This window comes from Apis laboriosa, unplaced genomic scaffold (genome assembly GCF_014066325.1).
Source record: "Apis laboriosa isolate Shangri-la unplaced genomic scaffold, ASM1406632v1 scaffold68_cov148, whole genome shotgun sequence".
Lineage (NCBI taxonomy): Eukaryota > Metazoa > Arthropoda > Insecta > Hymenoptera > Apidae > Apis > Apis laboriosa.
Window position 1 is genome coordinate 1,821,225 of NW_025224135.1, and position 17,935 is coordinate 1,839,159.

The 17,935-nt window shown below is 29.5% G+C and overlaps 1 protein-coding gene across 2 annotated transcripts in view; it reads left to right on the top strand.

The window, feature by feature from the left end:
* The first annotated feature begins 215 nt into the window (after nucleotides 1-215).
* Nucleotides 216-17,935, top strand: part of LOC122718776 (LON peptidase N-terminal domain and RING finger protein 3) — a 66,743-nt gene continuing 49,023 nt past the window's right edge. Inside the window, exons 1-2 of one of the 2 annotated variants that reach the window (XM_043944097.1) lie at nucleotides 216-378; nucleotides 684-2,451. In XM_043944097.1, the coding sequence (XP_043800032.1) occupies nucleotides 1,881-2,451 (571 nt within the window). In that variant the 5' untranslated portion in view covers nucleotides 216-378; nucleotides 684-1,880. Of the gene's footprint in view, nucleotides 2,452-17,935 lie in introns of both variants that reach the window. The other variant, XM_043944096.1, reaches the window with a different exon arrangement.

Here is a 17,935-nt window from a genome sequence, read left to right on the forward strand (position 1 = left end):
TACATACGCATGAGCGTACACGCGCGCGAATCGTCTCGAGTGTTTCAGTTGCATCGCGCAAACGTGATCACGAACGCGCGCGCATGTGAGAAAGAAAGAGAAAGGAAGCGAGCAGTGCGTTTATAACGCGTCTGCGTAGTCAACGGTCGGTGCACACTGACTCACGCACGATCACACAACGAGGGGAGCAGCGCACGCAGGTCTGCTCTTGGTGCCGGGTAAAACGGAATACCACGACGTAGACCAAGTAACGTTACTGCTCATGCTCAGTAAGATTCCTAGAGCCCGGAGAGCCGAGGCTCGCCCGTGGAATAATTGATCCAATCGAAACTCGCCTCGCTCCCGCCACGTTTTGTGCACTGACGCGACGCTCTTTATGTAAGCTCCGCAATCGCGCATCCCGCTGCTTCGTCCACAGCTTTACCCGTAACGAAAAGATTCCGTATGTGTTCTGTGTCGTGTTTTTTTGCTTCGAATATCCCTTTGACGAATTCATTTCTCGATACGGATGACCGAAACGAAGATAACGGACGAGCAACAACAAGTGTCCTGATTAAGTGGTCCACTACCCTTGCGTCTCGTCACCCTCGTCGAATCACAACCTGTTTTACCATATAATCTGCATCGAAAGTTTCGTGTCACGTTCGTTCACTTAAGAAGGTTTCTGCTTCGACGACTTTTAGGTTCGTTGGTGGAGCGCGGGTAGCTAACAGGACGCCGTTCGTTTGAATACCATGAAGACATGCTTCGAAAGAGCCTGTTGATATTTCCAGACCATGTCGATTGCAATGATGAATTATACTTCAATGATATGTCACAATAAAGAATATTCAAGAAAGATTTTTCGATCTTTATTCGGATGCTTGCTGAAGTGAAATTCAACTCGAAGAAGTAAAAAGAATTATTTTGAAATAAAGTGTCAAAAATAACGAATTCATTGAGAAATAATGAATTCATCCAAATTGATATACTGCGAATGATGCATTGCTCGATCGATCGGAATATAAAAAAGCAGAGGTATCCTGATAAGGTTAAGAAGAGGGCAAGGGTTAAGCTGAGCGGATCAAGAGGGATCTTCGTGGTGGCAGGATGATATTCCGTAGTGGGGGGTGTGGCTCGACGCGACGCCTACGTAGAACGTAGACCCGTGATATAGTACAGTTCGTGGTGGTATCACGAAACAGTTGGTGAGGTAGAGGCAGTGAAGAGTCGAAGGTGTATGTACCGCCACGCGGCGCTGTTGTCGCCATCGTTTGGTACCACCACGATTGCACCGACGCCACCACCACCACTGTTGTTGGCCACCCCTCGTCCGGTTTATGTTTCTGACAGTGGCCCGAGCGAGCGGTGACAGCCAAGCCAGCAGTCGTCAGTGCGTCGTCGTACTGTACGTAGTGTTGTCTCTGCGTGGTGTATATCGTGAATACTTTTACCGCGTGGCCGGCTAGCTGTCAAACGTGCGAGCAATCAATCGACTTATGAAACTATAGCTCTTCCGGGTATCGATATTGATAAATACCGAGCTTGTCCGATAATCATTGCCTCTCATTGTGTCAAGTGTTTTTGTTGCATCGAAACGTGTTTTCCAGACAACCGATCGATACGATTTTTATTTTGAAGAAAGAAAGGAAAGAAAAATATAAATGAGAGAATATCGTTGCACGATTTTTAGAGTGATCCGATGAAGTAAAATGTGCATCGTTCTTAAATTTATCCTCTCAATATTATTAACCAGCGGATCGTTCCCATTTATTTCGCGATCAACGCTTATACGTAATCTTTCATAACATAAACGTACGCGCGTCGTTTCTTCGAAAACTGATTTCGAACGAGGAAAGTGCTTTCAAAGATTTCAGCATTTCAGTATACGATCATTGAATATGACTGAATTGGCAAAAGAAGCTTTCGCCTCGCGCAATTATCGCTTAGCTGTAGAAATGTACGAACGTAATTTGAAGCAGCAAGCACCGAGTTTTGAGGTGCTCGTTGGCTATGGAGATTCTTTGGCCAAATGTGGACGTATCAGAGAGTCCATTGGTGTTTACTCGAAATGTTTAGCAGTAGGATCTGTGGCACCGGAGCGATTGAAACATCTGGCGAACGCTTTGTTGGATGAATTGTCTGGGGCTGCGACTACAACCATCAATTTTCGAAGAAAAATCGAAACATCTTTCGCGTGCCCTTTGTGCGAGGGAACCCTGTGCCAACCAGTAACATCGAATTGCGGCCATACATATTGCAAAAATTGCGTGGAGCCGGGCAAAAGCTGTCGCGTGTGCGGGCAAAAAATCATCACTGTGAGTGAGACGAATGTGCTAGTGCAGAGACTGGTGGAAAAGTGGTGGCCGCGAGAAGCAGAGGCTAGCAGAGCTAGACACGAGGGTGATATTCTAATGAAGGAGGGACACTTGGGTCAAGCGCTCGAAAGATACAATTTGGCGGTTCATCTTGGTGAGTGTTTTTTTTTATTTTTTTAATAGTTTTGTTGAAATTAGAGTTTCATTTGTCTTTTATTATTATTTGCGACACTTTATTTTGAAGAATTATTTTTTAAAAAATTAAAAGAGATTAATTTGAATATTACGATATTAAAGTTGAGCATTTTATGCATTTATGTTTATATTTTGTGTATTTATATATTTTAAAATTTTTATCATAAGTATACTTTTAGATTTGAATTCGATATTATTCATGTTAATATATTATAAGTATATTCGATCATTTCGAAAACATCTATATAGATTATGATTTATCGTAGGAACTTTCCCCTAAGAGAAAACGATCGCAAAGATTACGTTTAGTCGTTGGATTAGTTTTATCTTGAGATACGTAAGATGATTTTTTTTCTTTATTACCGCACAGAAAATGGCTTATGTACCCAGACAGAGTATATGTATACATTTTACGATTTAACCCCACGGTGTTGTCTCGATTTATCCTTTGTTTTCCTTTTTATACAACCAGTTGCAGAAATATATTTGCGTTTTAGAGAAAAGTTTATTTGTGCTACTAAATTCTCACCACAGATTACAAAGTAGTTACATAAAGATCATTACGAAACAGCGAATCCGGATAGCGTTACGAACCACAGAAGATCGAATTAATTTGCATGTTCTGATTTCAAAGATAGCAAAGATGCACAAAAGAATATGACCGTTCTAAATGGACACAAATCTTTTTAATTAATCTGATAGTATTAATGTAATACTTTTAACGAATTTGTTTAAGTTAGGTTAAATTAAATTAGTGATTTTGGTATCCTGCAGAAATGGATGACAGATTGTTTTCACGATAATGAAATTAGAATTATATAAATATTTATGATTTTGCTTTTATTGATGAAATATCATTGTGATATTAATAAAAACGTTTTGAATTTTTTTTAAAATTTTTATCCTATTTTCTAACGCTATTCTGTATAATATAATCTAATTAATAAGACGAAATGCAAATGCTTAAATTAGATTAGAATTAAATAACATTTTTATTTGTACATTCAAAATTATTATTGTTGCTTGTTTTTGTTTATCGAAAATTATATTTAAAAATTACGTAAAAAGTTTAAGAAAAAAAAAGCAATATCTCAAAATAAAATTCAACCATTGACCCTGTCAACAAACTAAGATCAACCGGATGTTTTTTTCAAACATGGCAAAATGAAGGCAGTATTTCATGAATGGTATTTCGTTTGCACACACTTCGATATTTACTACGTGCTCAATCTCTGGATAACATGTTGTGTTATTTGCCAGTCACAGAAAGGTTTTTTTCTGTTGCAGAAACGCGTTCCACGTTTTTACAAACAACGCTGTAAATCATATGCACTCGGTCGGTTCTCTTTGTCCCGCGCATGAGTTACTGGCATTTCATGTCTTCTCTTCGTCGTTTAAAGCTTATTAAGCATTCGAATTTCCAAAGAGCGGATTATATCTTTTTATATTCCCAACCGTTTCAAGTTTATTCTTTCATTTCGATACGTATGATACTCGGGGACTCGAGTGGCAGAGATTCTAATAATCGATACGAAGTTAATAAAAATTGCAAAGAAAATTGCATAGAATTTTAAACATTTATTCATTCCTTGAGAGAATAGTGTTTATTGACAGTTTTTTTTTTAAAAAAGATATATTTTTAACGCAGGATGCAGAAAATAGATAGAGAGTTACGAGTAGAATGAATCAGATGTCTAAAAATAAGATGAGAATAAGTTTGAACTGTCTTGAACTCTATAGTAAGAGGATATCGTATATGAAAGTGTTTAATTCGTTTATATATATATAAAAAAAAAAAATCTTATTCTTTTTAATAATTCTCGAATCTATTAAATATAATTCAAACGAAAAAATGATTTTTCCAAATATATCGATTGAAAAAAAAATTACGAACTTACGAAATTTTAATTTAACGCAATGTTAGAGATTTAGAGATTAAGGGAGAAAAAAAACCGAATCGAATTTTTCGAAGAGAATAATAACGAAGACATGTTTCATTCACGATCCATTTCTCTTTACGAAGAATTTTTAAACTTCACGATCGTACCATACATACCATATATACACAGAAGCATCATCCAAGTTCTTGCGTGAGATAAAACACGGTCTGGACCCGGCAGGTAAAGCGATTTTCTGGATCCGACTCGAAAGAATAACTGAATCGATCGCATTCCTTCTCCCTCTTCGATGCATGCGAATGCACCGAACGAACTCGTAGGGGAGAGAGAGAGAGAGAGAGAGAGAGAGAGAGAGAGAGAGAGAGAGAGAGAGAGAGAGAGAGAGAGAGAGAATGCTTGCGTTCGAATGCGAAGACGACCGACCACGTCGGTAAGTTCACGGCCAGTCTGAGTTGGTTCTTATATAACGCGGTTCGGGAGAAAGAGAGGAAGAAAGGGAGACGAGCAATGGCAGGACGAGTGAGAGGGAATGGCGAGAGGGCAGATTATTCCGAACCGGCCTGTTCGGTGGCACACGATGCATGCACAGTGAACACAAAGAGACTTTCTGCGGATAACTTCGCCATGAAGAATTTAGCGCATCGCGTACACATTAAATCGTTGCATTTGTGACAAATGTGCGAACTAATTTTTCATACCTGGAATGACTTCTGCTTAGATAGCGTTTTTGAAATTTCTTGCAGTATAAATATGCGGATGTTGTTGTATCGATTGAATTGACTATAATTTTGGATAATATGAATATTTTGATAGATGGTAGTGGATGTATAATTGATAATAGTAAGAAAATATATATCATACAAAAGAATTATCTCTTATTAAAATTAAATGTTACAAAATTTCGAAATGTTAAAAAATTAACGCATTAAATGAATTATATCTTACAATTTATATTCATCCTACTATTTTTTTCTCGAAATATAAATGTTTGCATTAGTATCAAGAACACTGTATCTTTGATACATATTTATATCGATTTTATAATTTATTCATATTATAACATTTTACAAAATATTATTTTTGAATTATTTGAAATTGCTATTAACTATTGCTATTAACAGCATTCGCAACATACAAAAATACGATTTTTTCTCTTTATAAATCATAATTCTGAATTATAGCATCTTAAATAATAGAATTTCTATGTTTTCTATTTCTTGTATTATTTTATATAATATCTTATCTCACTCTGATTTTTTTGAAAAAATTTTCAAATATTTTTTCATAATATACATGAACAATATAAAGTTGTAAATTTTTTCAATTCATTGGTATTCTTAAAGTTTAATAGAAATCTACAAAAATCAAAAATCATATTTTTTTTATTATTTTAAGTATTTATTATTATTTTGAAGAGGTAAGAAAAACTCTCTATAAGTAGCTTTGATAATTGGTTTGACAAAAAGAACCATATATAGTGGAAAGATATGAATTCTTATCACAAATTGCGTGATAATGTTATATAAAAGTTTATATATTAAAAATTTACCAAATAAAGCTTATATAATTACTATTATATAACGATATTATCTATTTTGTTTACGAGTAGATGAAATAACTACGAGACAATTGATGTTACCTTTCTCATTTAAGTTAAGTTAAGTTAGGTTAGGTTAGACACACAAATTTTAAAACCATAAATTTTAATGTTTTATCTTATACATATTTATGCATTTAAACAAAATTTAAATATACAAAAACTTACAGAATACACACAAAAAGACACAAAATATGCAAAATATATTAAATTATCGCGATATTATATTATTTCGATAAATAATACAATAAATAATTCGATAAATAATTCGATAATAATAATAATCTTTCATTTAATTTCTTTTAATTTTTTATATATAATAAAAATTTAATTTTATCTGAAACATCGCACTTTGTTTAATCACTTTTCGAAACGAAATTTTTAATGTAATCTTTTAAATTATAAAAGCAAAAAAATGAAAAATATTTGAACGTGAGTAAAAAGTTGAAACATCAGAGTGTAGCAACATATCTTGATCGCGCATTTTCTCACGGTGATACTTCAACCTAACCTATGTTTTCTTCTCTCTTACCGATACCGTTGGCGAATGATTACCAAGAACAATGACGCGTAGCCGCGATAACACGTAATCCATGACTAATCGTCCTTGTCGAGATCGTCCTCGTTATCTTCGTCATCGCTGATTACGTTTTACGTAAAAGGCTCTCGTACCACATACGCATAAAAATATGAACCGTAACTGATTGAATCGCGCATTCAAGTGAAGTGCAGTCGATAACGTAGAGATAAAAGATTTTCAATAATTAAAATATATATTTTTTTTTTATCTTTTTATATGATATCTGATATAAATATTGATTGTGATATTAAAATCTGAATTTTTTTTAACATGTTAAGTATTTGTACTTTTAAAAGCATGTATATAAAGTGTATATAAATTGTTTCGCAGAAATGAAGAAATGACGAGTATAATCGTCGTACATGGCTAATAAATTAAATTTGATGCGTGAAAATTTTTAATATATCCTTTTTTTTTAATTTAAATCTAATTTTAAATAATAATTTTTTATTTATTATTAAGTGACGATTATTTTTGTAATTTTTGAAGGAAAAAGAAGAAATTATTTTTGCAAGATGGAGCAGAATGTCGTTTCTCTTTTTTCTTCGTTTTTATATGTATTTTAATAGATGTCTAACCGTTATGTATTATAGCGTGTGCATTATAATCAACGATTATACTGAATGCTTTGGTGTTTTAAAAAGGCAATGAGTATACTTGTGTTCGATGAATCACTATGGTTTTTTCTCTCCCTTTTAAGAACAAACAATTATCATAAATTACTATCGTATAATGTTTTTTTTCCCCTTGAAGAAATAACATTTAAATGCAGTCATTGTTTTGTTCATTTACCAAGAGCAATTTAGTCTGATGAGCATATATATATTTATTTTTCGATTTTGTTTTATGAAAATTATCTTTATAAATAAAATTTATTATTTATAAGAAAAATGCATTTATCTGTATATTGTCTTCTTAGTTCTTCTACTCTAACTAAATCTTTTTGATACATTCGATCGTGTATATTATAAAAATTATGAAATAAAGAATTTGTAATAAGTATTTTTAGTCAATATTTTTCTGACAATTAAAAGAGACAATCTTTAATAATATGACATTTACGATATTGAAGATAGAAGAAATTTTCATTTACAAATCTCACTTTTTCACAAATGCTTTTGTGAATTGACAGTAACTAGATACAATAGATACTATAGAAATGCATAATTCTAACTAAATCTCAATAACATTTACAATTATCTGTATATTACATAGCTAAAAATAAAATAATATTGTACAATTTCTATCACAAAAGTAACAACAAATCTCTCTTAAATTATCCAATATAATCATAAAAAATTTCATTTTTTTTGAAAATTAATTTAGAAAAATAAATAAAAACGTTCAATTTTAAATCCAATCTATCACTAATCTTACTAAATCTCAACAACAATTACTGCTATCAATAAAATATCATTGCTTTCATTAATTATCATTTATTTTAACGCATACTTATTTTTTTATTACAAAATTAATGACAAATTTTTCCAATATAACCTAATTCTCAATACAATTTAATAAACGCTTCATAATTTAAAAAAATAAATAAAATTTAATCTAATCAATTTATGCAATGATATGCAAATATTTATTTCAAGTGATGGTGTCAAGTTAAAAACATGCTGCGTTCTATAAAAAGAAATTTCCATGAACGCGTCGAACCACTGATATCGAATACCGTGCAACATATGCGCTATTAATTTATTCTCGAGGCTAATGGCCATGCACTGGACACAGGCCGGTGCGCGGTCGGTAATATCGAAATTACGTAAGCACAAGAACTAAATTTAAAAGAAACAAAAATGAGTGATTGGCCATCTGCGGCGTGTATATCGAATGCTTATTTGCCCGATTGCACCTGCATCGTCCACCTGCCCTTTGAACCAATTATGAGCTTTAATTTCTCCTCCAAGATCTATTCGAACGCAGAAGGATGTTTGATCGATTTTGCTTGATCGAATTCTCGCTTCCGTTTTTGGTTTAACGAATGGATTATGAATTTTTATTTATAAATTGAAATTTTATCGAATCAATTTTCATTGAATTTTGATTATTGATGACAAATATGAACAAATATGAACAAATTGAAATAGGCAAATAAAACTAAAGATTTGTAATGAATTGCATATTATCTTTATTACATATTTATCTACGTTAATAATTAAAATAGTCTTATTTATTTTATAATTTTAATACATATCTTAAAATTTTTTAATACATGTATATTAATAAATATAAATATATTTTTGTTATTCAAGTTTCAATTATATAAGTATAATATTCTATACTTAATATTCTAAAAATGCAAATTTTTATCTAATGAATCATCTTCAATTATCTAATATTTGATATTTAAAATATCTCTAGAATCTAGTAATTCCATGACTCTGTTCAAAGAAACTTAACCTCTTCCACGGTTCAAGTCGCAACACAATACATGTGCATATATTTTTAATCGAGAAACCTAATTACTATTTACATTTCATTGAAAGAAAGAAAGAATAATTTTCCAAAGTCTGTGAATTAAAACGAATCGATTGCATACAAAATTTTTTGCAATCATTTCCATTGCAAATCCTCTTCTTTTATTCTTGCATGAATAAGTTGACATTATTTTTCATCGGCCGCGATAACATTGATCGATCGTTAAATCGAGAAAAAGTGATTTGTGTATCTCAAGAAAGTTGTATACATAACGAAAAGCATTTATCGAGCGTGAGCATTGTCTTGCGAGTATTTTCGAATCGTGGTATTCCATTTCTGCAAAGTGTGCTATAATTATCGTCAGAATTGAAACTGCACTTTATGCGTGTTCGTGCCATGTTCGTTGACAAACGTGAAATACGAAGAAAAGTTTTATGTTGTTTTTCACGAGAAAATGTGGAATACTACTGGTGTGCCAGGAAATTGATGAAATGTGAAATGTGAAAATTTCTGAAAATATGAAACATTTGTATCAGGAAATAGATGAAATGTGAAATATGAAAATTTTTGAAACTATGAAATATTTGTATCAGGAAATGGATGAAATGTGAAGAAAATTTTTGAAAATGTGGAATATTTGGTGTGTTAGGAAATGGATGAAACATGATAATTCTTAAAAATATGATATAATAAGAATTAGATGAAATTTGAAGACAATTCTAAAAATGTAGAATATTAATGTGTTAGAAAATAAATGAAATATGGAAGAAATTTTTAAAAATATGAAATATTTAATTTGCTAAAAAATGGATAAAATATAATAAAAAAAATGAAGATATAATATAAAATTTTATAATAATAAAGAAAGATTTAAAAAAATGTAGAATATGATAAAATTTGAGAAAAAAAATGAATCAAAAATATAAATAATAAATCATGTTTCTTTTAGATAGAGATAAAAATTAAATAAATGGGATGGTAATGATAGATGATGTTGCTAAATTCAGATTTTATTTTCAAAACAGACAATTATTTAAAGAATAATGATAGCAACAAGACTTAAGATTACTTTCAGAATAATAACAATAATATTGATTAATTTGACATACGAAGTGAAATATAAAGTAATGAATATTATACGAAAAAAATCAATAGTAATATAATTTGTATATTATGTGTTTCCAATTACAAGTAAAACAGTTTTCAGAATTTGTTATAAAATAATTTCTGACGCGTCATATTTTATTATTAAAATAAATTCTATCAATTATAAGTAAGATTATCGAAGAAGAATAATAAAACACGATTATTTACATTAATACGATAAATTAAATTGATTATCAAGCTTATCTCGAAAAATCTATTTAAAAAATCACATTTTCAATTCCACTTGAAAACAAGTTAACGATCTCAATTATCAAAATATTTCCATTCTCATTAATTATTAATTATCTATCCATTACATTAATTATATTAATAACAGAAATAAATTATCGAATTCTATGTATAAACATTTTTTCTTCGAATTAAATTTCAGTGTAATTTTATTTCATGTACAAAGTAGCATGCCCATTATTCGCTAATCCTTTTATTTAATTCCTCGTATTCAACATCGAGTTCCAAGTTCGTTTTCGCGACATACAATCTCTAGCACAATTCACTCATTCCTCCATTTACTCGCGCCTTCTGTGGAAAGCACGAATCGCGTTCGAGACTCAATTTCACGCGTTTCTTCGCTCCAGTTCCCCGCTCTTTACGACCGTTTCTCACAATACCAAGCGCAAGAAGATCGTCGGGTAAACTCGAGTCGCTCGTACGTAGATCCGCCTATTTCATTTCAGAAGTATACATATATACATACATACGTACATACATCAAGGCGAGTTGAGAAACAGGATAATGAATTTTTTCACTCTTTACATTTTTTGAAAAACGAATTAAACATAAATAAATTTAAGTTCAAGAGGTTACTAAGAATTTTCACGTTATGTAAAATAATAGATAATAAAATATCGAAATGAAATTTATCAATTTACAAACACTTGTTTATCTCGTAACTTGGAGAGAAGCAAGGAAAATAAAGCGAATTTATTAATGACATTGAATATAATTTTTACAGTTGAATGAAACTTGAAAATTATTGTATTAGAAAAAAATTATATAATTATGTTAAATTATAAAATTAATTATAAATATTATTTAAATTGGAAAAAGACGATATAGTAACTTGGCCATTTGCCTGTATATTTGCTTCAATAACGACCAAACTGCGGCATTTATGCAAAATTTGAATATACAAAAATTTACAGAAAATATATACAAAATATAAAATTATATAAAATTATAATTAAAATTATAAAATTATATAGAAATTATATAAAATTACAGAATATATATACAAAAGACACAATATCCAAAATATATCTAAAATATCTAAAATATCCAAATATTATGATATTCGAGAAATAAAACAAATATTTATTTAAACTCTATTTCCATTAATTACGTTCATAAAAATTTGAATTGCATAAAAATCTGCAGTTTAATAATGATGTAACACAAAAATCTAAGATTTCAAATTGAAAAACAAATTTATTAAAATTCAATCAATAAAAAATATAGAAAAATATAATTATTTCTACAATTTGTAATTTATTGCATTATTGCAATGATATATACAATCCAAACAATGTGCAAGATATTTTGAACGCAAAAACTCAATGACGCATTAAGTAAATCGAGAGTCCACGTAAACAAATCTCTACGCCCAAAGTTATGTTATAATAAGTGACTCGTCTCCGTCATTCAGCGATATAATTCACGATTCTTTCTACAGTGTATCCGATTTATATATATATAACAATAAAATATCTTGAAAACACAAATGGTACGAAAAAATGTTTCAGATAAAAAAGTTATTTGCTATAAAGAGATACATTATGCAGAGATACGTTATTAATAATTTTTCTGTGTATTAATGTATAAAAATCATGCGAAGATTAACTTTAATTTTTTAAATAAAATTATATAATTTTTATTTCATTAACCGATGTAATTCGTTATTTCATAAAAAAATTAACCTATTTATATAAAAAAATCTTTAGTTTAAGAAATATTGTAATTTGTATTGAAATTTATAAAACTTAGCTCGTATGAAAAACAAGGAAAGCATGAACAATGGAATATTGCTGTCTTTTATATGGTTTTTGAACTTTAAATTACAATATCTCCTAAATTAAAAATTTTTCGACATAAATAGCTTTGTAAGAAATAACTATACTGATTACTATAATAAAAGTCACAAAAAACTTCCATTTGAGAAATTAAAGTTATTCATATCTTCATATAACCTCTATTTACAGAGAAACTATTAACACTACATTAATGTAATTTAATGTAATGTTCGTCCACGTTAAGAAGTTGGCAAACAAAATGGCAGAAGAATCTTCAATTGCCTGATCATGCTACTAACTCTGCCATATTGACACAATAGTAAGATCTTTATAAACTATGAAAACACATTTCGTCAATAATTAACACTCTGCTTACGGAATAATTTTACACTACTTTGAAGTCATTGTCACTACATCGTTTTTTTTCATTCAATATATTTATTTTTCTTTTCTTTGTTACACAATTCGATTGTAAATCCGACTATTTCAACCAACTATGAAAATACGCATGAAGTACTCTTACCTACTGCTGAAAAGAAGTTCTTAAGACGGCACAGAGGCAAGAGGGGTTCTTCGCTTGGTCAGCCTATCCCCACTCTTGATTCTTTTAAAGATTACGTTTAATTTAATATCATGCGCTATAAATTTCCCTTGAATATTCCAAATCACGAATAGAAGAATTCTATTACAATAAATAAGATAATTAATTATTTTCAATTATAAAATTATGTAAAAGATTCATCTTATAATAGATTTCAATTATAATAGATTCATCTTATAATAGTTTTAATAGATTTTATTGCTCTTCTCCGTCATATCGACACAAATGCGTATGAAATAGACGTTTTTTTCTCACTCTAATTTTTTCCACAGGTTTTATTTTCAAGAATATCAAATAGTGTATCAAATAGTGAAACAATAATACCCATACTTTTTTACTATTTTCTCAAACAAACAATATCTTTTCATACATCAAATAATTTTTCTCTGAACTATTTTATCGTTCACATTTTTCGCGATACTTTTCTTTATTTTATTTCAATGCTTTGAAATCATTTCCACATCGTTCTATCACGCTTAATATCTTTATATATTCTTTTCTCCATCGAACGATTCGATTATAGATGCAGAACTTAATTTCTGCCAATTAAAAAAATTCATGTAAAATATTGTCGAATAGTGAAGCAATAGTATCCATACTTTTCTGCACGTTCATCTTCTCTATTATGAATAGTGTCTTCGTATATCAAATAATTTTTTGTCTCGAACATTTTTTCGCGTCGTTCATCATATTTTTTCGAGATGTTTTATTTCACAGATAAAGCAGACACCGTGTACAACGATACAGCTATGTATCCACGCGTTCCATTGGCGGCGTGGTTGGAGGCACGCGGAACTTGATCGCGGCGCGTGTATGGACCCATGCCAAATTCGGCACGCTTTGCTCCATCTTACCTTTATCTCTCAGTTGGAAAGGCGGTGGCCGCGAATTCTAAAGAGCGCCAGGGACCAAGGACACAGCCGTTCGGTGTTCAAGTGATTCGCAAACAGAGCAAACAGACACAGCTGTGTCAGGGCCACGGCATCAAAACTGTGTGGAGCACGGATACAATGGAAATAGGGACTCGCGAATTTTGTGATCGAGATGATGTATTGGTCAATAATTGGACTAGTCGTTTCGTCCAATTTCGATGATATTGCTGTAATTTGCTTTTTGAAAAACAACATTATATTTCGATTAAATTAATCGGTCTTTTTACTTTTCAAATATTTGAATCATTATATTTTTTTTAACTCTTTAAATGAAAATTATTCTTGAAACCAGATCGAAGTATTAACATTATAATTATTTTTCTATGATATTTAAATCTTTTTTATGTATATAATATTAATACTATAAAAATAAATAGATAATAATAAAAGTAATTACAGTTCTATCTCAATATATTACAAAATTAATTTTCATTTTTTCAATAATCGAAAAATATAAAAAACGAAAAATATAAAATTTTGATGAATTTAATTGTTCTTTAGTAATTTCAAATTTCACTTGATATGAAAAACTATAATTGTTAATTAATTCAAATCTGATCTTTTCAAATCGAAATAAAAATAAACATTTTAAAAATCTTATAAAATTAATCATTTTTCTTCAATCATCATTCTTCAATCAAATTACTGCCATATCAATATTAAATTAAAAATCTCCCAATACGATTAAAAGTATTACTCTACACGCGTGCTCCGTATTTCAAGAAATAGATTTGCACGAAAATATCGTCTACGATATACGAAAAGAGTGACTCGTTCCTTCGTAGAACATATTTTCGTGGTACACTCACATTCGAACACATGTGAAAATACGATCTGACTCATTTGATTTTCCTAATGAGATTTTCACGATACGACGACAGTTTATGTAAGTATATCCATGTAACTGATACGCGCATAATTTCTTTCATCATTCAAACTTTCCGTATGCCCCTAGGTATATGTAATGCATTTATCCTTACAGTGGAAAAATAATTTTTCTAAAGTTTCGATCGCGTATATATAATAATTATTAAATTTATCAATTTATCTATTATTTTATAAATAATTTGAGAAAATTGTTGAGAATTGTCGAGTATTTTCAAAATATTTCTCATAAATGGACATTGCGTTGAGGATTATTATTCGAGAGAATCGTTTCGCTATCCGAGAGTCGATATTTCGTTAATTATCGCGTGAATAATTGGAGAAAATTAATAATTTGTTGGAAACCGATGTTGACAGTTTATTTCTCCGTAAAGGGACATTATATCGATAATTATCAGAGAATTGATTACTAAATTTTATCGTATGAATTATATATATATATATTTTCCAAATAATTTCAATTTCACTGTTGAGAATTGATGTCGATAGTGTTTCTCATAAATGGATATTGCATTAAGAGTCATTGTTCGAGAGAATCGTTCTTGGAATACAAATTTTAGAATTTTGAAATGCATTTTAAAATATAACTAGTAGATAATTATGAATGGATATAATATGTTTCATAAAATTTTGAAATTTTGAATCTCGGTTTCGATAATATTTCTCGTGAATAGATATTGCATTCAGGATAACTATTCAAATTATTGTAAGTATTGTTTTATAGAGTGTAAATTATGGAATCAAAATTGCATTGTTTCTCGTAATAATGGATTTCGCAATTATTATTTCCAGAGAATTCCGCTATTTTTATTAGCTTTGATGTTTTTCTAATTATTTATTTATTTATAATTATTTATGAATATTTATTATTTATGAATATACTATCTCACAGAGTACAAATTTTGAGATGCAAATATAATATTTGAGAGCATTCTTTAAAATTCTCTCGAGGACATGTTTCATAAATCAATTCTGGCTTTTGTTCTCGACAAATATAATTACAAATCCGGTTTACTATTTTTGCTACAACAAAGTCAGATGGGAAAGATTCGAAAGTGGGTCGCGACCTGGATCCATCCATCAATCCAGACTTCGATCGTCTCCTCATTCTCGTTTCCATCATAAATAAACAATCGTTTCGTTCGTTCCTTTCTAGATATTTTCTTTGTTCAAGGAATCAGTTAATTTAAATGCCAAGTATCAAGTGTTCAAACTATGTGTATATACACACACATATTTGTAGATATATGTATATATACGCAGGTTAAGTTAGATTAAATTAAATTAAATTCGTCGAAGAATCATTAATATCAAGTATCGAATGTTCAAATTATATAATACATGTATGTGCATATATATATATGTATTTATATAGTATAGGTTAAATTATCGATATAGGTTAGATTATCGAATGTTCAAATTGTATACGCATACATGTACATATATATGTATATATATATAGTATAAGTTAGGTTAAAATAGGTTAAATTATTATAATTTGTTCAAACTGTATGTATAGTTTATATTAGATTGTCGAGAAATTATTAATTTAAATATCAAATATATATACTCTTATATGTGTAAATATATGTATATATACAGATTAGATTAATTTAAATGTCAAATATCAATATTCAAACTGTATACATACATATGAATAAACTAATAAAATAAAAAAAATAAAATAATATATATATATATATATATATACATGTATAAGTTAGATTAAGTTAGGTTAAATTATCGAAGAATTATTAATTTAGATGCCAAATATCGAGTATTCAAATTAAATATATATAGCCATATGTGTAAATATATGTACAGATTATCTGAGAATTATTAATTTAGATGCCAAATATCAAATGTTCAAATTATATTATATATATAACCACATTATATACATATATAACCACACGTGTAGAGGTTAAGTTAGATTAACTTGTCGAGGAATTGTTAATATATGTATATATATACGTATATACAAGTTAGATTAGGTTAGGTTAAATAGAGTACATGTATAGGTATCGTTTACTTATTTTTGTATAGCATTGAAAACAATTGTCATGCGTGTGCAAATACTATTTGTGAACGGTTTTATTATAATTTATGCTGAAACCAGTTTCCTGCTGTGAGAGTCATTATTTAATAGGTTGGCCGATAAGTTAATTTGGAATAATTTTATTTTAAAAGTTGTTCGTTTAATCGTTTCTTTTCTTTCTTTCTTTCTTTCTTTTTTTTTTTTTTGCATCTATATACTATGTTGATAATTCGATAAGCTAATGGCTTAATATACGTGGATTAATTGGTTATAAATCGATGGCAATATGATTGATTAACTTTAGTGGCTTAAATATTACGATTCAAGTCGTAAAAGTATCAAATTATGGAAACGTTACTTAATTATTTTATTTCATATTATCGTGTCCAATATTACTACAATTACTTTTATCTCAATTTTTTCTGTATCAAATTTTGTATTATCTCAATGGTATTATAATAATAAAGTATATAGGCACTGTATTATTGATTATCAAAAATTCAATTATTCAATAAACATGCAGACTTAGTATTCAAACTTTAGAACTATAGAAATAGTTTCCTTGTGTACATTATACAAGCGTATATAGTATTGTCATGATGGAGAATTTTACCGCTTTCACGCATCCTGCCACCTCGAGGGAGCAACTGGAAAGCTATTCTTGCCTTGACACGGATCACGTGCGCCTCTGTGGATTAATTTCGATCGCTCGTAATTACGTAATCGAAACGAGCTATCGCGGATTTACAATACCGTGGCCACGTGGACAGAACTCGTATACTCGTGTGTCTTGCAACTTGTTCCTCGAATGTCGATTTAAATTATATCGAATACAGAAAATAACGCATGGAATTTTTAATATTACGAATTTTTATATTAAACAGTCGATTGATCAGGAAATAAAAAATAAAAAAAAAAATTGAGAAATGAAAGAAGAAAGAGAAAGGTGTTGGAAATACGGTTTGAACATATTTTTGAAATCTAATTGAGAGTCTGACTGATGTGAATATTAAATTGTTTGAATTAAATTCTATATAGAAAATGACACGTAGAATTTATTTAATAGTATGAATTTTAATATGGCAGATTATTGATTATCGATAATTGGAAAATAAAATAAATAATCAGATAAAAGAAATATTAAAGATAAAAGATTTGATTTTTGAAAAGAACGTAGATTTTTTGAAATCTATTTAAATTATATAGAGGTTATGTCGAAATATATTGACGTTGCAATACACTTTTATCTCAAAATCTTTTCTTTTCGATTCACAAAAATTTTATTGTTAGATTTAAAATATATAAAACAACTATA